This window comes from Rhyacophila brunnea, unplaced genomic scaffold (genome assembly GCF_057557595.1).
Source record: "Rhyacophila brunnea isolate RB1 unplaced genomic scaffold, BYU_Rbru_1.0 scaffold_11, whole genome shotgun sequence".
NCBI lineage: Eukaryota > Metazoa > Arthropoda > Insecta > Trichoptera > Rhyacophilidae > Rhyacophila > Rhyacophila brunnea.
The window spans coordinates 2,658,209-2,685,820 of NW_028232763.1; the positions used below are offsets into that span (position 1 = coordinate 2,658,209).

The following is a 27,612-nucleotide window of genomic DNA, read 5'->3' on the forward strand; positions in this document are numbered from 1 at the left end:
TTGTTGATGGAAAACAATTTAAATGCGATAGGTTTCCTTTCTTTTCGGAGGATACTTGAAGCGTATGAGATGCATTACTGCATGACAATAGCGAATGCTGTGTCAGTGTTGGTGATATTGTCACAGAATGGTTCGCGGTCACGACCGGAGTCAGGCAGGGCTGTGTGCTCGCTCCATTTTTTAATTATTCATTTTGACTTCACACAACAAAACTCAGTTCCACATAACCGAGGCATAGCTGCATGGCCCCCACATCCTAAAGCGTGCCCCCAGGCGAGGATGTTTGGCGGAGCCCCCTACCTATCGCTAAGGGTAAAAGCAGTGTAACACGCTACAGTAGCGTTTTCCATGGTGTATACTGTATGCGGTGAAATTAAGGTGTACTTTTAGGGATTTTTTGTATTTTTAATATGTACATCCATTTGAATTATGGAGTTGTCGAGTATAGGCACAGTTAAAATTGCATCATACAATCAAATATTTCAATCATTAATAATTATTGAACTAAACTGAATGACTGACTTTTTTTACTATTAGAGCAAATTTGTCTGTGTTTATCTCACTTATCGGTCGACTCGTCACGCCGGGCCCTTCCTGAGCCCGGGCCCCTAGGCTAGAGCCCTGTCAGCCCCCCCCCCCCCTCGTGGGGGCCATGCATAGCTGTCATCCCTACGGTGAAGCTCTACCTGGACTACGCCGATGACGATATCTTTTTAGACAACTCTCTAGAGGGCATTCTAGAGCTAATCGACAACCAGTCCTCCAGGGGATAATTGCACCCTCTTTAGGAATCACTTACCAAAACTAACCTATAGGTATAACACTCTAATGTTATATACATCGGAACGTGTCCGGAAATTTGTACGCATACAGTTCGCCGTATGACACTTCATCGTGAAATGTTGTATCGGAAATATATGGGCGTGTATTAAAGACCGTCCAACCTCTTTCAGTACTCTTATAGTACTGACATAAAATTCAAGTCAAGGCCGCATTCAGACCAAGTGAGCTAACGTTTGTTCTTTCCCCACTCCAGCGAAATTATTATGCTTGCTCAAAAAAGCGTTTAAATCAAGTGAATTTTGCTGGAGTGGGGGAAGAACAAATGTTTGCTCGCTTGGTCTAAATTCGGTTTAAATAAAACATGGTTCTTGTCAGTTTACACTTCACAGGAAGCCAGCAGCATACAAATTTTGAAAATAGCCGATATACTGGACTATTTCTTAGGTTAGGTTAGGTTTTCATTCTTGAATTCATGAATTTTGCCAAAATCAGCTATGAAAATTGAATTAATGTTCAAATTGAATCTAATAAAATTGGAGACCGTTTAGTATAATCTCTTTCCGATAGAAAGCTCACGGCGAACTCTGTCACGGTGAAATGTTTTAGATACAATTTACATGTAACCATATCGGAAAGCTATAATGCTATGATATTTTTTTTTATAGAATTATTAATAACCATGTCCTTGCTTTTTCGTACAAGGTGGTTGTTAGTAATTTTGAACAATCACAAACACACAGGCTTTGAGAAAAACACATAAAAATGTTTTTGTCATGACCGGGAATCGAGCCCAGAACTCTCGGGTGGAAGGCCAGCGCCTTACCCACTGCACCACGAGAGCCGCCTAATGCTATGATATTATGTCAAATCTAAAGTAAACCAAGTTTTAATAAGTACTAAAAATTGTCTGAAGTCCGAGAAATGGAAATTTTACATCCTGGGATTCGGGAAAAACAAAAATGGCTCGTGAAATAAAGTTGGTTTTACATGATTTGATTATTTTTCAAAGACAAAGCAAAGGTCATCTACATGAAGCCTGAAATACATCTGGCGTATGGTCTACCCGCCATGCTGGACTGCCACTTCAAAGCCAATCCTCCGATGACCAACATGCGGTGGGAGAAAGACGGATTTCTTTTTGACCCTCACAACGTGCGTGGAGCTTACCAACACCAAAATGGCAGTCTATATTTTGAGAAGGTAATTTTAAACTTTATTTTATGTTATGATATCTAATGAGTACCATTGAGGTGGAGGAAGCATGTGAAGAATAATTCTCCTGCTTAAGGGCCCACATGCCCATCGTAGGTGAAAATGGAGGTTGTATGGTATTTTCAGAGCATAACCCTGGGCATTCCTTAAACGTTGTAGATAATCTCTATATATATAAAAATCTCGTGTCACGGTGTTTGTGGTCGCACTCCTCCGAAACGGCTCGACCGATTTTTATGAATTTTTTCATGTATATTTGTTAGGTATGAGTATATTTCATACCGCTAGGTGATTAGGGTATACCTATCCAGAAAAAAAATTCTTTTATTTTTTTCACAATTTTTTTTGTATTTTTTTTATTTGGCATCAAAAAATACCTATAACCCCAAATTTTCACCCTCCTACTCCTACCCTCCCATTTTTTAATCGCGATTTTAGTATTTTTGTATGAACAAATTTAACCGTCGTTCGTATTTCAAACAGAACGAAATTATTTATGTTGTCGAATGACAGATGGCGCTACGTCCGAGAAGAATTCAAGAGAAGCGTCGCGTCATTTTGACATTTCATTCGGCATATCACAACGCAGTGCGTGCAAAATTTTGTACGATTTATTTTAATATATCTATTTGTGTGCGTGTATTACAGTGCACAATGCCAGCAAGACGCAAGGGGGACCATTTGGGCTGTCGAACGAATAAAGCAACAAACATGCGAAATAGTAGAGTAGAAAGAACAGACCATCAAATCCAACAAGATAACGAAAATGTGCGTGTGAGCATGTTGCAATTGCGTGCATCTTAATCACAAGAGGCACGAGCTGAACGAAATCAACAACGACAATTGGAACGGAGCCAAGCGCGCCGGTTCGTTGTTAACACACGCAGAGCAAATGACCGACAACGCCAACAAGTACATCAAGCATTTACATCCGCTTCGTTCCTTCGTCTCGCATTCGAGTACGAGCCAGATATTGAATATTCCGCTCATCCGAAAGTGCTGATTTGTGCTATGGACAAAGAATGTCCCCATTGTCATGCGCTAAAATTCAAACATGAGTCAGCCGGGATGTTTTGCGCATCAGGAAAAGTGCAACTACCAGAAATTGAGACACCACCAGAACCATTGAACGGCTTGCTCATCGGCACGGTTCCTGATTCAAACCTGTTCCTGAACTCCATTCGCACATTCAATTCATGCTTCCAAATGACTTCGTTCGGAGCAACAGAAATAGTTCACAATACTGCGGCAATAGTCAACAATTCCATTCAACGTTCAAAATCAAAGGCCAAGTGTACCACAAAGTAGGCTCATTGCTGCCAATGCCAAACAAACCACATAATTTTTTACAAATCTACTTCATGGGCGGTGAAGACATCAATCGTGTGAATGCACGTTGCGGCTACAATAACCTCAATTCGTCTAATGCCAGGCGCATCGTCGGCGAACTGGACGCCCTATTGAATGAGCACAATAAATTATTGAAATTCTTCAAATCACACATGCACGATTTGTAAAGTGACAATCACGCTATTGTCATCGATCCTGATAAAACACCATCTGGAGAGCACGTGCGTCAATTCGATTCGCCTGCTGTTGACGACGTTGCTGGAATCATAGTTGGCGACCGCATATTGACGTGAGAAATTATGATTCGAAGAAGAAAAAATAATTTGGAGTACATCGCTCACACACACCGTTCATACGACGCTCTCCAATATCTGCTAATTTTTTGGAAGGGACAAGACGGATATTGCATAAGCATTAAACAACGAGATCCCGCCACAAGTAATTCATTCATGATGAACATCATTACTCATTTTGAATTGAGAAAATGAATGGTTGGTGTTTTTATCGGCGGTCATCGTCTACAGCGCTCCATTCCTCTTTCTGTCATATATCCCATCCCCACACACTTACAATACATTCGTTATTTTTTATTTAAAAACCAAAATATTCACTAGAAATAATTTATATGGCAGAACAACGTTTGCCGGGTCAGCTAGTCTATTTATATAATTTTGAAGCCTTATTATCATTTATATTTATTTGAAACATTTGATGACTGCATAAAGTATTTTTATTACATTATATAGTATTCTTTCAAACCTCTCGATCTAATGTTTTAGAATATAGTCATATTTCAGTACATCCATGTGCAGTGGTTTTAAGATTTTTTAGATTTATTAATTTTAAACGCATTTATAAAACCATTAGTAAAATAATGTTAACATTATATAGTGAAATATTTACATAATAAAATTATATTTTATAATCTCTGTGATCCCCAATTTGACAAGAATTAGGAATTTTATTATGCTAAAATGGGCACGATTAACACATTTGAAGATAATTCTAAAGATACTGATTATAAGCAATGTTTTTGACAATTTGAATGTGATAAACATCCTACGAATAATGATGGTTTTATAATAATTATTGACCTAAGAATAAGGTAGTTTTTGAAATACGCTATTTCTATTGGCATTTTCCAGTGTTAACGCGCGTGTTTGAACATTACCGTTAAAAAAAAAACGATTTTTTTTTCAGTTTAGTACAATTTTTCATTAAAACTTATATTTTTAAGGTATTTATTAATTTCAGTGATTTTATATATTAACAACACTAACGATAATTTGGGAACTAAAGAAATAAAAGAAAAAAGTATTCGTTGATAAAAATAAATAAGTACTTATATTAAATAATAAACTTGCAGAACGTTTTTTTTATTTATATTAAATCTATATATTTGTATGTTGGGTGTTTTTTGTTCAATATTATAATTTCACTTGCGTGCTCGCGTTAGTCGAATTTGACCTTTGCCTTCAAAGAAATGAGTCCAAGAATTGTGCATGTGATGGTTTCGTGCATTCGAGCAAAACTAAAATCTGGCAAAGGAAACTTTCTTTTACAATATTTTTGTGTGAGGACTGTGCGGGGGATGGTGTGCGGACACATTAAAGTAGGTGCGCACGCACACCTTACTGGGATCAGCGGCGGCTGGTCTAACATCATACAAGTGCACTGCACTGCTTGCATTGCTATGAAACATTGTTCAACATCGTAAATCATAGTTTATATTATCGCTCACTTATTGTAATGCAAACCATAAACCGATGTGCCCATATTGTCAATAGGCGATAATACAGTCACTATGCAATGTATACGTCATCCTCGCTGAAATCATTTGCGCCCGGGCAATATATTTAGTTTACTTATTAAAATGAACCCAAAGCTTAGTATGAACTAAAACCGTGATTATAGTTTTCGCTATGCGTAAGTTCCAGAATATCGTGCGCCGACCGGGTAAAATGACATCATATTGGTCTGAGTAGAGAGCAATTACAGTATTGAATTATGGTTTGTTATTATAGACGCTGTAGTTTACTGTTCACGGTCAAATTATGTTTAGTATCATATTTAGCAATCTCGTATGTAAAATGTCTGTAAAACTAAAAACAATAGAATTCATTATTTTCTAAATTTAAAATCGGTAAGAAACACAATGTCGGTAAGATATTTTGATTTATGTGTACTCTGTGTGTTGACTAAACGCGAAATGATGTCGGTTATTTATAATATAGAAAATTATTAATTCATGAATTCTAGTGATAAGCTTATAAATCTTAATTCTATTTCACAAAGTTCAGTTTCATAATAATCATTATTCATATAGTGTACAAATTGGTAAAGATACCTAATGTACTTACATAGAATAACATGGCTTCCGTTAAAAGTAAGAGGTATTTATCTACTATAAGAGATACAATCGTTTCTTAAAACTAATCCAATAAAGATTTAATTAACTCGCATCTAATCGTCAATAACGTTTCGTCAAATCAAAAACAACGCCGAATTGATTTTATTTTTCAATAAAGTAAGTTTCCAGCGCACCCTCAAAAATTACATTCCAAAAAATCACCGGCCGCCACTGACTGGGAATATTGCTTATAAGGAATTATAATAGTAATAAATATTTTATTTCTTTCAGGTAGACGAAAGCTACGCAGGTCATTATAAATGCGAACCGTTCAACAAACTCGGCACAGGTGGTCTTTCTCCCCCGGTGACAGTGTTCGTGAGAAGACCGCCTGTTTTCAGTCTCACGCCGCTCAACATCTACCTGAAGAAGTTGGGAGAGAGTGTGACTCTTCCATGCGACGCTACAAGCGACGGAGTCAACAGGCCAATAATAGTTTGGAGTAAGGTGTGTAGATTAATAATTAGTTTTCATTTTGGACACGTTCAATACCAGTGACGTCCCTAGACAAAATGCCGCCCCATTTTTGTATAAAATATTTTTTATCATCCGTGCTTATGTCGTTTCTGGTCACCAAGGACGTCGAAGGGAAACGGAAGTAAACTAGACATCATGAACCCGACAAAAAAATACAGCTCTGTTAAACGTTTTATGTTAATTAATGCATTTTGTTTCCAACCAGTGAGCTGGATTTTTTTAAATGAAAGATATTTTCGTTATTTAGTACTCAGTTTAGGTAGCTATTTCTATGTATCGCTTATGAGAAAACAATACCTCGTATCCCACAAAACACGAGATGAAGAAAACTCTTTCTAGTCACTATCAAAGCATAAAAATTCTTAATTTTTTGTTTATCACTATTAAGATTAATAGTAGAATACGAAATATACGTGATAAATTTGATGGAATCATAGAGAATATAGATATTTTTTCATCTCATCCACAAAAAGTGTCATGTGGCATACGAGGTATTGCTTTCTCATGAGCGATATACCAAAAGATTCTCCTCGATTTGCCGCCCTTCGAGTAACTGCCGCCCCCAAGCGACGCTCAATCTGCCTACCCCCACGGGACGTCACTGTTCAATACATGAGGAAAAATTCAAAGATGATTATAATAGTGGTGAACACACAATTATACGAAGGCCATCCGCTCACGTGAATACCCAAACAAGACGAGACTGAAACTCTAGTATCTAGCTAATGTATTTCAATGGTGGCTCGCTGACGGCAAGACTCGAATCTCTCAGTTTCAAAACGTGCACGACCGAAACCAGTCTCTCCAATACGACATGCCAGTCTCTCAGTTTCCAGTCACCCATAAAACAGTGGTACCAGTGTCAGTAGATTTGATGAAAAATCATATTTTCTAACCAAAATTGGTAGCACTGAACTGAACTGAACATGAATTAATAACAATATACGTCAAAAGTTAAAGATGAGCGAACCAAGTTTTAATTTATAATATGTTGCAGATGTTGAGAAATACTCTTGTCTGTATAATTACAAGCTGACAGAATATTCCCGTAAAGATATTGCGGAAAAAGCTTAGAATGAAGTAGGAAAGGCATTTTCTTTTTTCTCTTTTCTCACTTTTTTCGTTGGAACTTAAACATATGCATGATTAAATCTTTATTTACGTGTGCATATTTAAATTCTCAACAACTATTAAATTATAATATAATAATTTAAATATACCTACTTAAAGCATAATATTACTTAAATATATTTTTAAAAGTTGGTACCTAACGTCTATTTATTTTCGAATTGCGTGGGGTCCAGTTGTTCCGGCGCCAAATCGTCCTAGACCCATCAGATGATATTGACTTGACATATTATAATGAATTCAAATAGAATAATGCGCATTAACAAAGCAAGGACCCAACAATTTTATTGTTTCTTTAAATCATCTCTAAATTTAGTTTCTTCTTCCAGAAAGATGGTTCAGCCTTACCAGAAGATCGCCATAAACAGCACGGCGGCAATCTAACCCTGGAAAATATATCGGAATCTGACCGCGGTTTTTACCGATGTTCCATAACGAACGAAGCAGCCACTTTGCATCACGAGACGGAGCTGGTGATCGACGGTCTCCCACCGCGGGCCCCCTACAACGTGATGGCTTCCGCCACAAACGACTCCATCACCGTCCGCTGGGCGCCCGCTTCCAGTACGATATCATTTACTAATCCGCAACGTTGGGGGAGTGAGTACTCACTGCCTTGCGCCCTTCAAGTCTATCGCACTAAACTATTGCACCCTTTAAATTCAATTCTAAATTATTCTACTTGCTGTAGGTATTTATATCTAGCGGAAACACTAGAGTTTTTTGTGGAGATGGGGTTTCAATAATTTGAGTTTCCCATCTTCACCTGCCATGTATATGCAGCCGCGGTTAGTGCACGGCCGCCTTCCATGACGCTATAAACGTGTCAGAATGAAAATATTTTAGTGCCACACTTCCTTCTCCCGAAGCGATGCTGCACGGGACTGATGTAGCAACCATGCACCTTAGTGCTTAAAGAAAGAGTTTTAGAAAATAAAAAAAATCTTGACTTGCTCTGCCGTCATTTATCTTTAATGACATGAGATATCCTCTGTACCCATGTACTGAAACTCTGCCGAAACAGAGGAGTCAGGAGTTTAAAGTGATGAATCTAAGGAGGGATCGGAATTATTTTGTCCTCCATATGACGCAGAAAATTTTTCAAATGCATCAAAGTTGGCCTTGGTTGATATCAAGTCGGCGTGGCCAATCGGTCCCGTGTCACAGAGGACGAGTTCAGCGTCTTGATGGTCGTGACCACATGTGCATTCCGGCCCATGTCCTATCAAACGAAAACCATGCAGCTTGGCTGCGAAGTCACCATGGCTGGTCAGGAACTGGTTTACCCAGTGTGTTGGTCTTAGTTGTCTCATCTGAAGATGGGGTCTATAATTTTGCTTCAAAAAACAACAAAATCAAAGAACTACGAAGGCGACCGTGCACAAACCGCGGCTGCATATACAAGGCGGGTGGGGATGGGGAAACTCAAATCATTGTCCGAAAACGAGATCTCGTCAATAATCGAAAGTCGCTGTAGTCGCATATATAAGAATTCTCAGTGACGTACCTGTCATGGCGGCAACGCGTGCTTAAATAATGTATCGGCTCTCTTTTAACCTACGACTCCTTTTCTTCTTCGAAATAAACAAAAAGTTGAGTAAGAAATAATGGTTTTAATATCATTTCTGATCGTTTTAGACATATTTTTATTATAAAAAGCATCAAAATACGTAAATTTATAGATTTGTAGACAACGGACGCGTAAAATGAAATCATAAATTATGGGGCGTTCCTCATTTGAAATCAGAAATGCGATTGACTAAACAGGAGGCGCTTGTTAGTTCACAGTTTTAACACGTGGACAAAAAGTTCTTGTTCGACAGTAAATAGCGTTATGTATTCATATATGAAGCGACATTTAGCAAAGCTGAGAAAATGAAATATCATAGTATGTTATATTTTCTTAAAATAATGTAATCTATCGAATGGATCTTTCTAAAACCAAAACTGCCTAATAAATTAGGTACTTAGTACTTTTTTTTTAAATTTATGTTAAGCGCCGGCTAGACGCTCATGCTTTACCATAAGCTTACCTGCGCAAACCGGTTTGTATCGGGAAGCTCGTGTGTATGGACGGGAAAACTGTAGCTCGCGCAAAACGTAAAACGCTGTAAAAGTGTTCCGTATTTTTCCCACAAACTATAACGCGCAGGCAAGTCGCTGCCGTCTAGCCGGAGCATAGACGACATTCGCATTTTGATTAATTCATAAATTTGTCCAGTTTACATTTATGTAACAATGCATATTACGTTGAATATAATATCAATACCTACCGAAGATGTTGAAGAAAGTATTCTTCTATTGTGATGTAGCCTCAATGCATAAAAGTATTTATCGCTAAGGTTAAAGGCAACGTGACGATCTACAGTTGCATATTCCAAATGGTGTTCGAGGTAAAATTAAGGGTATTTTTAGCGTTTTTTTGTATTTTTAATACACCCACTTTTATGTTGATGCACATGTCAAATATCGAGAATAATCAAATATTAGTATGTTTGGCGATATTTTTTTAATATTAGTGCATGTTTGTGATGTGTGTTTATTTCACTTGGCTGGTCGATCTCTCACGCCTGGCCTTCCGTAAGCCCAAACCCCCAGGCTAGAGACCTGTCAGCCCCCACCTTGTGGGAGCCATGACCTATCTAGATACTTGACGTCATAAACATCAGTGGAGATTGATCATCACTCGCCTTTCAATATGAAGTAGATTCTTTAAATATTTTAGTTTTACTAATTTTACTTCTAGTTAGTAGAAGATCTTTAAATGTGTTGCAGTGTATAAAACCTTTCCAAATGGTCGCGGAACACCTATTCAGGTTCGGCGGAACATAGTTTGGAAAACCCTGAGCTAGACATTTGAAACTTTTAGAATACATCAGAACACGACGGGAATGCATTTTTTAAATACTTTTGGCCATCTTTAAGCAGAATTGAATTCATTTTCAGTTAATTCTGTTTTTTCTGTTTCGGAAAAAACTCGTTAAAAGTAATATTTACTACTCACTATTATTGGTTGCTAAGTGGGTCCTAGCAACTAAATTATTAATATATACGTGCGTTACTATGGAAATCAATACTAAATGTCAAAATGACATGTCTGTATTCTATAATATTTATTCAGTATTGCTATCAAGTACAATAAAAAGGTTTTATTAATACATAGAATTGTCAAGTTTATATGATTCAACAGAAAATTTAAAAACGTGTAGGTATATAAAAAGTTCTTTTTATCTTGTAATTATTTTAAAATTACATAATGTGTTCTCTGTCAAAGACAGTACCTACCTATAGTTCAATAAATAAATCATAATGTCAGCTCCCCAACTCGAACAACCATCACGACCATGGATTAGATTCAATCTCAACTACCTACCAATCCTATTTACAATATATCAAAGCGTCCAAATATAATTTATAGTTGTGTAGGTAGTTCTACAATCCCATTATGATTGTTTAAATTCTACACAATATTTGCGGGCATTGATCAATACATTGTATAGGTATTATCAATTAGTAGCGAAGGGTGGAGGTAGGTTGTTAAGATCCGCACATAAATAGTGTACAGTAAACTTTGTTATTCATACGTATTCGTATTTATTGAACTATGACTACAATTTACGGATTTTATTTGTTAGTTTTTAAAAATCAATTAAACCCTGCCTAATCAAATCATAATAGTTTTGGTATATTTTGGGCGATACGACAAAATTGTACACACTTTTTCATTCATATTTATTTGTTTTCATTGGATTACACACACTGTTGGTTTATTTTTTTTAAATTCATTTAGCCCTGTGTAAACTAAACTATAATACTCGTAGATACGAAATATTATTCTGTCTCTAAAATATTGAAAGTTATGTATGATTTAATTGCATCTCTTCTTGGTCGTGCACTCATAGCTGAGGATCGTGGCCACATTTGAATTTCGCAATCCTTTGAGCGACCAAGACTTTCCATCCTTCTCGATCTTCCTAATTTTAGTTAATTTTTTTTAATTGCATAATTTTAGATATGTTATATATAGAATTTAACTATTATCTATTATGGCTTAGTTTTTGCAGGGTTTAATTGAATTTTAAAAACTAACCAGCACCATCTGTAAATTGTGCTCTTATTTCAATGAAAACAAATACGTATGACTGACAAAGTTAAGTGTGCACTATTTATGGTGGATTTTAACAGCCTATCTCCTCCCTTTGCCACTGATATCTAACCGAATTTCATCCATCGACACGTCCATATTACACGGTCGAAGGCGAACACACCAATATATTATTAATTGGTATCCGTTGAATTTGTTTTTATTATAAATTTCAGGTTTAGCTCGGCCTCAGATGGAGTACGTGGTTTGGTATAAACCAGTGGAAGTGGACGAGTGGCGATCCATGAGAGTCGCGTCTTCTCGAGCTTCCGAAGCCACCATCAGTTATCTGAAGCCGGGCCGAGAGTATGAGATCAGAGTTCTCAGGCAGGATAAAGAAGGAGATGCTATTTTCAGTAAACCGATCAAAACTTGGACTAGGGGTGAGAGATTTAATTTATTTTATGTACTCGTATCCATTATACCCACCTACAGTGAACATATTTTGTTGGTGTGAATAGAGGGCATGCTGATTTTGTCATATGCGCTGATAGATAAAGTCTTTATCTATCAGCACAAGACTGCTTTCGGCAGCTACGACTACAACAACCGCTAAAGTGATAAAATGATACATATTATTATCAAACTTAATGTAGGTTTGTATCGAAGTATTAGCACCTCTTGTAACAATTACAATAAGTTAGTTGTAATTAATTTATGCTATGTTTTAACAGCATCTCTTTTGGCTGTGTTAATTTTTTTCAGTTTTGACTGTTTAGACGGCTAACTTATGGTAATACAATAAGTGCTAATACATCGAAACAAACCTACCCTAGATAGCTGCCGTAGCGGCCGATTGCAGTCTTGTGTATAGAACAGATGCGCTGATGCACATAGTGGGAAAGTACTAAGCTTTCGATTAGCGCATTTGTTTTGATAGTGTACGACTTAAATTATATTAATTAATAGATACGTATCTAATTTTTAGTCAAGGATAATTTTAGAATTAAAAAAAAAATATTATAAAACATGAATTCATTAAAGTCAGATCTTATTACATAATATTTTATCACGACTCATGTTCGATCCTAATAAGATCATATCGGTCGCCTTTTGTTTTTACAAGAAATGGATGTCCTAATGGATGGAACCTATTAGGTCCATACTCTGATTCATACACAAATTGAAAAACAATATGTGCACATGCCAGACCTAGGACTCTAACCTGGGACCCACGACGCTATAGGCCGCGGCCATCGTGGGTGTAATATTGTAATATTTTATGGTCATGTTTATTATTAAAATTTAGTTTATTACGTTTTCTGTAATGTCTCTACGGTAAATAATTTTGACTACTTCGTAATTTTGATATTTTATATATTTATTTAAAAAAAAATGTCGATTTTTATAGAAAATAAAAACGTGTATGACGTATAACTGGAAATCCTTTTTATTTTATCAAATTTAATTATGATTGGATCCAATATTTTAGCTCGATAAAATAATAGACAAAAATGGATTTTCCAAAATTAAAAAAGACATCACGCATTTATGCTCAAATAAAAACCTGCCCTCTACAATAACGTACGCTTCGTCACTGTAAAATAATATAACTTACGTTTTTCAATTAAATATACAATTTCACTTAATTAGGTACTTAAATGCTATCAATGAAAATCATATCTGTAATATGATTGTGTTTCAGGTAATAGGGATGACATAACTCAAGAAAAGCGCGAAGAACTAGGAGCATTATCTCATATGAGCCAGCCCAAGGACTTGGTAGTCCGACTGACAGCTGAGGGTCACTTGCTGGAGTGGTCCCCACCGGAAAACGGAGAGGACCAGGTCCGCATCTACGTGGTGCGGTGGTCCCGAGGTCCGGACGAGAGGCTGGTTGCCGCCGCAGAGACGAAGAACCTGTACTTTTTGAGTGAGTGCATATTCATATAAACTGTAACATTGCTCCCCCACTCCCTACATCACCTGAAAATAACCCCCTACCACAGAACGATAGAAACATTCAAGCCACCAAAAAGAACAAAACGCTCCAACCACAGACATCGTTTCGAAGATCAAGTAGCTTATCAGAAGGAGCCCCTAAGCCGGGTATGCTAAACTTCTTAGTCAACAAAAATACCAACACTATAACAAACAACCAAGACAACAAAGACAAGAACACATAGCAACCAACCCACCACTCCCACGAAGATCTCATACATGAACATACTTCGAAACACGAACAAAAAGCAAAAACCATCTTCCAATACGGCCGGTCACCGAGGAAGATCACGACCAAAACTCTCCATAGAAAAATACAACGACGCTAACAAACCTTACATCTATCTCACTAACCAAGCTCTACATACTAACCTACACTATAAGATCACTGTCATCTTACGAACGCTTAGACATTAAAAGATTAAAAAAAACCGTCATAATCGGAATATCTGAAGTGAGACGTCAAGGAACAAAGATAGAGGAATATGACAATCATATTCTATGTCACATAGGACTTACACCTGGAAAGTATAGCGTCGGATTCTTAATACATAAAAACTCAAGAGAACAACATAGAAAACTTCATAGGTATAACAGATAGAGTAGCACTATTGAATTTAAAAATACAAGGAAACGAATTATCTATCATACAAGTATTATACGCACCCACAGAAATAGCGAAAGAAGAAGAAATTGATACTTTTTATACAAATGTAAACAAAGCTATTAACCAAGCACATAAAACTTTTACAATAATGGGCGACCTAAATCCAAAAATAGGCCAACCCAGACAAGACGAATACTTAGCTACGAAATCAAACGGGTATGGAGAAAGAAACCGGAGAGGCCAGAGATTAACACTTTGGAGGAGGCCTTCACCCGAAGAGGGGTTCTTACAAACCAAACAAACTAATTACATACCATTGTTCAATTTATTAACATTATCTTATATATATATATATATATATATATATATTATGTATTAAAAAAAAATATAAAAAAATGATAATAATTAATATTATATAAACTAGAAAATAAGTAGATAATATATACATAATAGATATATTCATAGTTTATATATATATTTATTAGATATAGTCATTTAACTGTCATTTACTTTTGTTTGTAAGAAATAAAAAGGCTTTTAAAAAAAATTATCAATGCTACGATGAAGGACGAAAAATGAAAATTATAAAAAAGGTGTATGTAGCTCACCAGACAATTACTATTTCTGAAAGTAGCTCACATCCTTATTGAGTTTGGAGATCACTGGTATAAATAATACGGTTAAATAAATAAATTGAAAATAATATTATTTTGTCTTGTTTCAGTTAAAAACCTTGAAGACGATGAGGTCTACCAGTTGCAAGTATTCGCGATAGCAATGAACGACAGCCAGGCCGCATCAGAAATGATTTGGCTGCGGGTTCCGGCATACGGAGCCATCAGAGCGGCCGTGGCAGGAGTGGCCGTTCTTCTTCTTCTAGTACTTGGAGGAGCAGCTCTCTGGTTCTGGAGACACAAGACTGCCAAGCTGAGGCAAGAGTCTGGATCAAAAGGAAATGGCGCCGGATAAGTGACGAGTGAATCGTGTGATGATATTATTCATTTAAATTCGTCACCATCAGTTATACCATCAATCAGTCAATGCAGCAATCAATAAAATCAATTATAGTTTCATTAACCGTATGTAGGAAACTTATTCCAAAGTGACTACATACAGCCAGTCGCTTATCAGAAACAACTGGCAATTTGTCAGCTGTTTCCTGCTGGACCGAACAGCTGGCTTGATTCGTTAACCGTCTAACCAAATAGTAGTAGATTAAAATGTGTTTATGAAAGATACCTAGATAATATCTAGTATTGATAAAAAAATTCTTGATTTGAGCTCCTTCGTTATTTTTGTGGTAGGCATAAAATATTCTAATATAAAGGATATAAATATAGTTTTTCTTTACTTCCTTTTTTATCCGCTTCATTGGATAAATTATAAGAACACCACGTGACACCTCCAAGAATCTCTGGTAGTCTTCAGGCCATGCCACATGAAGGTTGTAATTTATCGACATTTTTTGATTCTGAAGATTAAAAAATACGAGAATTTCGGAATATTTCGCTCTCGACAAATCAAGAATCTACAAAGCAAAATGTGAAAGTTTTTCTAATAAAAGAATTTTGTTTATTTAATTCAATGGTCAAATATTTTTAAATCTCGAAAATCTCATAAACGATTTCATGAAAAATATTCTAACAAAAATTAAGGACTATTATTAATGTCTCGCGAATTCTCGAGATGAGAATTCTCTTCAGTAACTAGTAGACTACAATACTCACGATGTTTCACTATATGTATACCTAATCTTCACTGTTATTACGAAATATAAACCAGCAGGTAATTTACTCATAGATATCTGTTATTATTTTCGTATTTATTGATTGTTTTCACTGACTGATTTTAATGACGTATATCGATTTCGGTCTGTACCTACCAATAGGCCCCTTACGCACCGTCGACAGGTCTCCGGCAAACATGGTTGCCAACAACCAGAAAGTGTGACTGGTCGCCTCAACCACGTGCGTAAATGCTGATTTGCTTTCTTATGCCTCGTGGTTAGAGTTGGGTATTTCCCGAGAAAATCTCAATCTCGAGATTCGGGATTTCCAGAAAAGAATTCTCGGGAATTCTCGAGATATCGGTAAATTAAAAAAAAAACCTGTAAAAATCCTAAAGTCAATGTAAAAGCAGACAAATTCCAAAAAAATATATTTTTTTTAATTTATGTAAGAAGACAAACGAAATAGAAGTAGGAAAACAGAAATAATTAAAAAAATTAAGTACTTATTAAAATTGAATTTCAAAAAACACAGACTGTGAATCGCTGCGTCTGACAATCGCGTACGCTTTTGAGATACAAATTTCCATGATGTTGCAAAAATTGCGCTCATTTTGAGTCGACGTTGGCTTAATTGTGTTAAATACCCCAATCAGTCTTTGAACGTTTTGTGTTTTCTGTCCACTTTTTTCATATAGAAAATCGTTTTTTAAATTATTAATATTTGATAATAAAGAAATCCCGAATCCCGAGAAAAGATTCTCGAGATCCGGGATTTCCCGAAATGTTAAAAATTTCTATTCTCGAGATTCGGGATGGAAAATTTCGAAAATTTCTCGAGAATTTCCGTCGGAAAATTCCCGAAACCCAACTCTACTCGTGGTTGCTGTTTACTTGGTTGCCAGAGACTCGTCGACAAGTCGTAAAGCCTCAATTACATTGAGCTTCTTTACGAGCTGTTTGTTGGCGAATTTATAATCTGCCTGTAAAGTCGCCCAGTGTAATCATCGAACATGTTAGCTTGTTCGATGATTACACTGGGCGACTTTACAGGCAGATTATAAATTCGCAAACACAGCTCGTAAAGAAGCTCAATGTAATTGAGGCTTAAGGGGACTAAATACCTATTTTCCCGACGGAAGTGTTCATTCGAATAGATAATTCATCGGACTATTAATTAGTGTAAATTAGTTGTGTTAGTGCACTCAAATGGAATTAAGTAGATTTATTATTTAAATCTAAGTTTATTTATAAGATATATTAAGTTTATAATATATATTAAAACTTATTTAAATCCGCAACAAAAATAAATATCAATCTATTCATAGTTTTATCGCTTAATTGCTTTAAGTTAAAGATTATAATATTCCAAATATGTGTTGACACATATCAAACGTCGTAAAGTCCACTGAATGTCAAACTGAGAAAAATGCAGTTTTATCATATCTTGTAATACAAATGGTTGTAACATGTGAGATATTGTAAGATAATTGAATCTAATACCCACGATGGCTTCAAGGATTTTTCTTCTTAGCTTCAGTGCTCGACCTCTTTCTGGCTTTGTCTGGATCCACAAAATCCACTTCTACATCCATTTTATGTTATAATTGTTTAGAAATTAAAGAAAATGATAGGTGCCATCGTTCACCTTTAGCTTGTGGACTTAAGGTGGTTTGAAAAAATATTGATCTTTCGAAACGTGATTTCATACGTAAACAGTGGACTTTTGGGGGTTTGCAGTATACCATAATGTGCAGATTTGCATACTCTATTAAATGTATATCAAAAGTCATTTTTTTCAATATGTGGACTTTACGGCGTTTGATATCCATCAACATTATGTATAATAATATATTTTTTAAATTATTAATTTAGTATTGTGTTCACCTAATTAGTACTTTATCAAGTTGTATAATATAACAAATAAAATATGATAGATATCGAGATGCAGAGTGGATATGAATGAAATTAAATATTTAATGATGAATAAGAAAAATCTACACGTATATTGTGTTATCATCAGCGTTGCCAGATAATTATTTTACCAAATCATGATTTTTATCATGTGAAAATAAAAAATCGGGATTTAGGAGCAAAAAACGGGACAACCTGCATATTGCTAATGTTTATTTCTATAATATCAATAGTAAATAACACAACACAAACTACAAAACTCTTTGTCTATCAAAATAACATAATTAAAGTATATTTTTCCCGACACTCGCCTATTTGTAGTTGGTTTAAGATTTTACTTCTTGAGGAGTTTCTTTCTGCTGCTTAATGTACTGGTAAAATTCAACACAGTAGTACCCATCTATATCATGATGAATTGAACAAATAATTCCGATTTTATCAATAAATCAATAAAACATAATATTATGTTTCTTACATCTTGCCATTTTTAATTCACCTGAGAAAATACCCGTCCAGTTTGGTAACTAACTGTTCTGGCTAATCTACTGGCTAACTAATCTGGCTAACTTGACAATAAATTTAATAACTAGAAAAAAATTTTAACCTCTTTTTCCTGGAAAACTTGAATATCTAATTTTTCGCAATTCACATCAATAGAAGGTTTCAGCGAGTTAATTAGGTCTGTATCTACTCTCCAGTCAAATGTAATATAGATACCGCATTCTTTATACTTCCTAAACGTATTATGTTCTTCATGGTTAAGGCCATGCACGGTCTAAAAAGATCGTTGCTAGGCGATGTGCGGATTGCGGGTCGCGGGTGTAAATGACGCCTGTCAAACGAAATATTATTTGTATAATACGTCCAATACACGTGTCATATACGTCCATTTTATGTTCTGTTTATTGTTCTATTAGTAACAATAATAACATATTCATTGACATGTTTTCTTTTTAAAGTAAATGGGTAACGTTTTTAGTCATCTTTACACGATTTTAGAATTAATTGGCCCGTCGCCATCACGCAGCAAAGTGACGTGCTTCCGACTCGACGTTTTCTCAATGAATGCAAGCGAGTCCAAAATTTCGTCGCGTATACAGTTGAAAATTATTTGGCGTTTCACTGATGCGTCACCTTAAGAAACAGCTGTGCGAAAATGTATTCAGGCTCTATTTGGATTTGTTGAATAATCGTGAATAATTAACCTGTCTCGCTCGGGACAATCTATTTTTGCTTCAAAAGCGGGACATCCCGCAAAAATCGGGCCATCTGGCGAGACTGGTTATCATATACGAAACCCGGGACGCTAAAACCGATTCTTATGGAATTATACAAATCTCTGACCAAATAAAATTTTAATCCAATTTCCACCCAGTCGACAGCTGTTTACAATATCATTGTTTTTAATGAAAATAATGACTAACATTACATAATTTAAGTTGTAATATAAGTTGCAACTTACAATGATAATATTTACTGTAATAATCGATATAATTTCTTAATCTAATTGGGTAGGTATGTAGGTATTTTAAAATCTAATATCTGCTCAGACGTAAAAAATACCGCAAAATGTCATTCTGTATGTATTAAAAATGAGGTTCAGTTTTTTTTAAATAAAAATTCATCAATAATAATCGGCGACAGTTTTTTATGAAGCAGATGAGACCGTTGCTTCATCAGAAACTACAAAACTCTTAAAAAGATACAATACATAAAAGTAAAAAAAAATCAAAAAATCCTGGCAACAAATATTTATATAGATTTTAACACCAAATGGCAGTTTATCGAACAAGAAAGTTTTTCGCTAAGGTGCATTCAAACCTAACAGCATGCACGTGTCTAAAACCGTCACTATCAATAGCATATTAATATACAATATACCTACTTATTTATAACCCATGCATACCTACCCATTTGACCTATATCAATATTATTTTCTAAATAAACAGTCATAAAAATTTAATCTAAAAGTTTTTTTCACTTAGGAAGCATGTAAATTTGTTAACTAAATTATTTACGAATATTTGTATACTACCCATTTTATATTGTACCTATTATAAAAATGCAATAATCTATATTCCTTTTAGGTACCTACTTAGAATGTCTTTGGCTACTAAAAGCAGTAATATTTGACCAATCATAATAAATTGACAATGTAAACTTGATATTAATTATATACGTATAAAATAATTAATAATAATTTTGATTTACTTCTAAATAAAAAAGGTAAGCTTTCTGCTTTATTCCATACTAGCTGAAGTGATCATACAGGTCGTCTATTTTGGAACTAAGCACATTACACTATCGAGATTCGTTTCTCGTGTTAAGTGTGGTTATCTAGTGATCAAATGCGATACCTACCTAAATCGAACTGATTCTTTGGCAAGTTCATCTAGTTATTGGGTCGAGCAAGTCATCTTATCTTGTTAACCTATTTTCGTGTACCGTTTGAAGTATTTTCTGTTATTGTTGATTAATCTCTGTGAACTCTGAATAAATACTAAAACCGGAAGTGTTTCAATTTTATAAATAAACCATCCGATAACTTCCATCTCTTCGCATGAGGTCGATTCGCTGGTCGATATACATTCATCTCACTTAACGCTTAATTGCATGATGTTGCCATCCAACAAAAATTGTATTTTTCTTTATTTTTTTTGTGTGAATTAAATTTTATTTTAAAACTTGCAATTTTCTCCAGTGGACAAAGTATGCTGACAAAATAGTTATAATTTTGATTCACAGATGCAACTGTTAAATTTTATAATAATATATTACATTATAATTCTGTAGTAAGATGGCAAAACATGATGATTTGGCAAATTTATGAGGATATCAAAATATGGTATGTCTAGACTGTAGATCTTATAGGTTGGGAGATATAAGCAGTGTTTTTATGTGATATTATGTCCATTGTTTGAATTTCTTTCGAAGATAAAAATTGCTCTCCTGAACAATTTAGAAAAACGAACACATCGTGTTTTGCCATCTTACTACAGAATTATGTGCTTGACTAGAAAAGTAATCTGTACATACATTAAAGTGTTCCCATCATGCATGAAAGAGAACAAAACAAACAATAATTACATTTTTTTAATGTCAAAATAACTGTATCTAAGCATATAGGTAATAATATCGTCACTGCCCAAGCCAATAATTTTGTCGTAACCCTCAAATATCAAATTCAAATTTTTCAGGAAGTGAAAAAAACTTTAGGCATTGGATTTATTTTAATATTAATCAAAATTATGATATGTTAAAATTTTCGCAATGATAGGATGAGTAGATATTTAGCTATTAATATTTTTCATAAAAAAATAGGTTTACGCTACTTCGCTCTGAGCACTTTGGAGGAGTAATGTGCAAAAAATCAACTCATTGTGAACATTGACATTTTTTTTTTGAGAATTTTCTTTTATTGACGCAGCAGTGGCTTACGTTTAGAAGGTTACAGCATTTGGCTGGAATATTTTTTTGTCAAGTTACAAATGGGTTAAAAATTAGTTTTGATATGAAATATTTTTTTGGATTTATGATACATGGCCAGTTCGAGCAAGAGTATATAATAAGTCCATTGCTATCAAAATGTCACTTCAGTGAAAAGTGAAGGTTACGACAACTGGCCTGTACAGTGATAATAATATGTAAAAATGATAGTAATTTTGACAGCAGTAAAAGTCAAATAAAAGAACACCAAAATAAAATCCAATCAAAAATATGCGTACCTTATCTTAAACATACTTTGTATTTCATATAATAGATTGTATTTATAATATTATTATGTATTTTACAAAATCATAAATTAATTGAATATAATATAAGGATACCAGAAATGTTAGATTAATAATTTTGACTTATTATAATGTAATTTCTTTACTAGATTATTTATTAAATTGAATAAAGATGATATATTTAATCTGTTAATTACTGGTATAATGAAATATTTTATTGGCTAAAGTAACAATATTTTTAAAAGTTCATTAAATGTAATCTTTATAATTTTGAAAATATTTTATGTTGTAATGAAGGATTTCATAAATACATTTTGTGTAAATATTTGCTTAAATTTATTTTAGTGGGGGGTTAAATTTTTTTGATACCTGTTATTAATTATAAATGCTGTGAATGAAAATAATAAGAATATTTTGATATGACAGTTTTCTTAGAATGTAATAGAATATTATGTGGAAAATGTTTTTTTTTATTATTGTATTTAGTTTAAAATATTTTTAAAATTTGTCCATAACACAGCATAGGTCGTAGACGTACATCCATGTAGATACAATATATTCTATTAAAATTAAATTTCATAAAAGTATCACTAAATTCATGGAAAAGTCTATTTTTATAATATTGATAGGTATAATATATCGGAGTCATTTGAAATTATCAACAGAATATGTACCAGAAAAATAATCTAATTATAATATAGTAACAATCTTATTACAATATTTTATTTATTGTCTTTGTCTTATATAAAATAATGACTTTATTATTAATAAATATATTTTTAAAAATATATGTTTACAATTTTTTTTTTGCACAAATGTAGCTACATAATAAAGTACCTATGTAGGTAGGTACAATGGAACCCCGGTCTACCGTTCTCGCATAAATCGTTTTCCCGCACGGAACATTCATTTTTGAAAGTCCCGCCAAACAAACACCCATAAGAACAATGTTAAATAATGGCTTCAAATTGTTGGGTAATAACAGCAAGTATTTTAATAAAAAATCTAGCAAGTATTTTATTAAAAAGGTGGGAATTATTTAATATGAACCGCAAGTAAAAAATGATTATTGGTAAGTATTAAAATAATAACAATGGAAGTATTTAAATTATTATAGGGAATTATTTAAATAATTAATGGTAAGTATAAATATTAATTTGTCAGAATAAAATCTATTTTTGACAGATTTTTTCTTTTACAGAAATAACTTATTTAGTAGCTTCCTTATTATGTTAAATTTAGTAAGATAGTATTGTTCTTTCTATCTGGCTCTCCAGAACAGATTGTATTATTAGAATAGTATTTCTCAATTATTTCATCCTTTACGCCCATTTAGTGTAGCAGCATTTATATATCTATAAAATGGTTTAATGATGCAATGTGAGTCTCCTGAGCAAGCTTCTAGTGCCTTTAAGATACTAATTCATTTTAACTATCAGCTGTAACTTAACTGCACATTCCGAACCATCAGTTATAGGTAGCTGTTGGGCATACACTCTTGATCTAAGCGCACTTCAAAGATATATGTAATTAACCTTACCTTGTGAGATTAAAACCCTTAATCTTTACTTCATTGCGGAGTTAAATACAATAATTGTATTGTAGTGTCTATTATATATATTTTCAACTTTGCAATAATAACAAGACATACTTTAGACTTATATAGTGTTTATTACATATTATTTTCAATATCAGAATTAAATAACAAGACAGACTTCAGTTGTTTACAATAAATATATTTCTTATGTTCATAAATTCACAATAATAATTGAACTTAATGAGCACCATTGTCACGCTTTTATTTGTTGACTAAGCTGACGACTTAGTTGAACCAATAACTTGGTAAAACTGATGCATGTACTCCCCGAGGAGTGAGCTTATAATATGCTCAAGCGATTGGTTTTCTGCTTCCGTTATTACAAGAATTTCTATCATTTTCAATGTTAGCACCATCTGCGTATAATGTGATGAGTAAAAATAATTTTAACTGGTGTATTTATTAACATGATTAATACCAACTTGAAGGACATATAGATATTAGTGGCGATGGCAATTAATTAAAGTGTGATATGCTTTGAAAAATGGTATCTAGTAGGTAATATATATTTGGACAGTAGGAATTCGCTTCACGATACTGTATGGAAAAGGCTGAAGCAACATGCAACTCAATTGAACTGATTCACATATTAGTTGGTTATAAACAGATATCGCCTGTTCAATGCTTGTATCCTTGATGGCGATGGTTTGCAGTTGCGAGACATGGCACCTTACCAAATGAACTGCGAGAATGAAGTTATCTTTAGTTAGCTTTCGAAAGATAATTAATAATTCAATGTTAATAAGTAACAATATTGTGCGTATAATTTGATGTATAAAAATAATTTAACTAGTCCTTTTATTAACGATTGATACCAACTTGAAGGCCATTATAGCTATTAGTAGTGAAAATGAAATGAAAAATCTGAAAAATGATAGTATTATATATTTGGACACTAGGGATTCACTTCACGATACTGTGTGGAAAAGGCTTGAGCAACATTCATTTGAATTTAATTGATTCACAGATGTATTTTATCAGAAACAGATTTCGCCTATTTAACGCTTGTATTCTTGACGGTGCTGGTTTACAGTTGCGAGTCATGGCATCTTACCAAATGCACGGTGAGAATGAATGGCAATTGACTTTCGATTTACTGGGGGTATAATTAAAAACACGGATAGGTATTAAAAACTCCATTTGTTTCTCGAATTTCTAAAGTTTATACACAACGGCCGAAGAACCACTTTTGTATGACCGGTTCCTCCTTCTGATTTTTGATTACCTTTTTTCTAGATATTTTGCATCTGGTACATCATACGAGATTCTCGGTTACGGCTGCAGATATGACGGAACGGTGTCACGCATAGTTGAAGATGTGTCAGATGCGGTATGGAAATGCATTCAACCTCTCTATATGCCATCCACAGATCAAGAACTATGGAAACAGATTTCAGTTGGCTTTCAGCAAAGATGGCATTTTCCGAATTGTTGTGGTGCTCTTGATGGACAACTTGATAAAGCCTTTTAAATCGTGCTTATGGCAACCGTGAATACGAACTATAAATTAATAACAATCGATAAGGTCAATGGGTAGATTCAGTGATGAGATAATACTCTCGGAATAACACACCTAACCTTAAGCCATTACACGGCCAAGAAGATCCTACACCTACCAACCATATTATATTATGTTGCAGCGTTATCAAGAAATTGTCTTTGATGATCAAATAATTACTGCTGGGAAGTCCAAAACATAACACAAAGATAATATTCAAATCGTCATAAACTATGCTACACTGTGTAAGAAAAAAAAATTAAATAAGATAAAAGACAAATTTATCATAATATATCTACATAATATTACTATTAATAAGTGAAGCATTTCCGTTGATGGAAAATGTAGTGCATCCATTTCCGAATCAACAGGAATTTAGACTCTCGTACGCGACAAACAGTTGCGGCACTTACTTTTACAGTACAAAACATTTACAAATTATTTTAATGCACTAAATGTTCTTTCCTGACAAGCAGAGGCTGTACTAAGTGGTCGTTTTTAGTTCATTTTTTGTTTTTGTTCTAGTTAGGTACTCACCATCCTAGTAATTATTTAATTCATTTGCAATTTTCGCCCATATTAACCCATTAATTGTATTTTATGGTATAATACATATGCTTAGTATCATATAAACACAGTGCACCTCGTACTGATTCAATCAATAGTTCACTCATGTTGAAATTAATTTGGTTAAAAGCACGTACACATCCGGAAAATATTTCCGTCCAATTTATTTTTGACGTTTGATTGTTTCGCATTTCATTTGAATTAGGAATCCCAGAATCACAGATCAATTTCCTTTCTTATTTATAACTTTTATGGCTACAAAATGTAGGTATTGATTAAGTTATTTAATATGTATACTTTGGATGTAGGTACTGTAAGGCCGAATTTAAAATGGTGTAAACACAATAAAGGAGGGACTTGGATCACCGGGATGGGTGCAAAATCATGATTGCTATGCAAGCTAACGTATAATACGTTTTCTTTTATGAAATAATCGGGGATATTGAGTATGTGCTTCTAGCAAAATTATCAAATCATTTATTCGTTAAACTAAGTGCAATTTGAACCTATAGCCTGTTTCAGAAGCGGACATTTTGCCACTCGACCATGTAACTGCATTCGAAGTCTCACTGTGTAATATTTTGCCAACTAACCTTGAGACGGTCCAGCGGTATCAATATTTTCTCACACACCCCAGCAATTTATTGGTATATTATATTTGTATCTTTAAGGTTGTCTTGTATCAAGTTAAATAATTATGTATGTACTTAAGTAGCTTTTCATCGAAATCATTTGGAATTTTCTAAATAAGCTTCGTTTGTTAAGCTATATTATAATAAATGTAATGTATCGTCTGATTCCAGTAATTGAATTTTTCACGCATCGATTAGAAAATTGTTATTTGACTTAATTCAAAATTAGTGTAAAAAACAATGTAAGTATCTTAAATTCCGTAGATTTAGATCAGTAAACGCTTTAACAAAACGGCTGAAATGCGTCAATAATTATTGTGTTTCCAATAATTGATTTATATTATTACGTTAGTGAAAATACATTGATATTGTATTTATGACAAGTTTAAATTTGGCAATACTGCTCAAAGGGTACCTAGTTTCTTTTTTCAAATCATATTTTCTTTTGTTTTTTAAAATAATTTTTCTTCTTGTGTCATTTCTGCACGTTTCAAAGGATTATTAGTCAGTAATTAACATCGATATTATGTTATCCTTTTGATCCTAGGACTTTAACGTCAAGGGAAAGACAGAGACTAGACGTATTTGTCAAATAATATTTGAAGTGTGGTACTGGATGTGGAATGGATACTGAAAGTCTCTAAGTTGGATGCAGTTATGAGTTTTACTGTGTCGAGCAATCTGGATTCACGGTTGAGGAAGATGCAATGGAAAAATTCGTAGTATTTGGACAGGTTGAAGAGTGTGAGATGGCGCAAATTATGAGTGCTAAATGATTTTTGCACTGATTTTATGTGACGCGGAATGCCAAACCATGGAGAAAGCTACAGTCGCCACTGTCCTGGATTTATTCTTTAGAAAACATTCTTTGCCCTTGATATATTTTGTCAAAACTGTTTCGAGTAGTCTTTAAAATTGTGTACTTATATTTTAAAAAAAATAGTATTTTTTGGATGTTTAATTCTGTTTTACTATGCTTTTGTTGTATTTAAAAAAAGTATTAGCGAGTATTAAAGTGCCAAAGAGTTGTGGAGAAATAAGAATGTTACTCTGAATAGAATTACGTACTGACGTCTTCATTAATATAAACAGCAACGTTTCCGTGTATTTTCTATTATTACAGTGATCTAAGTAAGTATCATTATCTCTGCCATTTTATTGAAAGTTTGTTCCTGTTGTGAATCAAATTAACTTTTGAGGCACGTTGACACAGTGTCATTTAATGTAGGTCTGTAATTTTCAATCTTTTTTGGATGGCAGAAGCCTATAAAGCCGCTTTGACACGGTCCAAGTACGATCCAAGTAGACTTGGATAGGAATAATTAGTATGAAGATGTCTCATCCAAGTGACAGCTCTATACTATTTATTCCTGTCCAAGTTAACTTGGATGAGTAGGACGCGGTCCAAGTAGCTTGGATAGGAATAATTAGTATGAAGATGTCTACTTGGATGGCACTCGGTCCAAGTGTACTTGGATCGTACTTGGACCGTGTCAACGCGGCTTTAAACATTTTGTATAATCTCAAAGAACCCCTACTTTGATGACACTACGGTCCAGAGAGATCCATTACACTATTACAGAATACACGCGTAAGTGATGACATACATAACCAAAGAACTGCCTATACGAAAACTCAAATGCCCACCCCTAACTGTGAAGTGTAGGTAGTGTCAAATTTTATGTAAATATTTTCATAATTTTCTTCATTTTATTAATTCTGTAAGGCTATCATAAACGGTTACAAGCAAATAAATCCTTTAATATTTAGATGGGGAGAAATAATAAAAAGGGGATTCGTAAACATTACACATGTCTTCAGAGTATTAGTATATCCCTATCTTTCGGTATTGCAGCCCCCAAGCTATCCTGCGCTGATGGTAAACAGCAATGTCC

General features: G+C 34.1%; 1 protein-coding gene across 3 annotated transcripts in view; it reads left to right on the forward strand.

The window, feature by feature from the left end:
• bdl (borderless) overlaps positions 1-16,254 on the forward strand; it is an 89,362-nt gene extending 73,108 nt beyond the window's left edge. For 2 of the 3 annotated variants that reach the window (XM_085960521.1, XM_085960520.1), the window contains exons 5-10: positions 1,793-1,983; positions 5,987-6,202; positions 7,690-7,924; positions 11,681-11,887; positions 13,150-13,377; positions 14,777-16,254. In XM_085960521.1, the coding sequence (XP_085816647.1) occupies positions 1,793-1,983; positions 5,987-6,202; positions 7,690-7,924; positions 11,681-11,887; positions 13,150-13,377; positions 14,777-15,021 (1,322 nt within the window). In that variant the 3' untranslated portion in view covers positions 15,022-16,254. Of the gene's footprint in view, positions 1-1,792; positions 1,984-5,986; positions 6,203-7,689; positions 7,961-11,680; positions 11,888-13,149; positions 13,378-14,776 lie in introns of all 3 variants that reach the window. The other variant, XM_085960519.1, reaches the window with a different exon arrangement.
• The last annotated feature ends 11,358 nt before the right edge of the window (positions 16,255-27,612 follow it).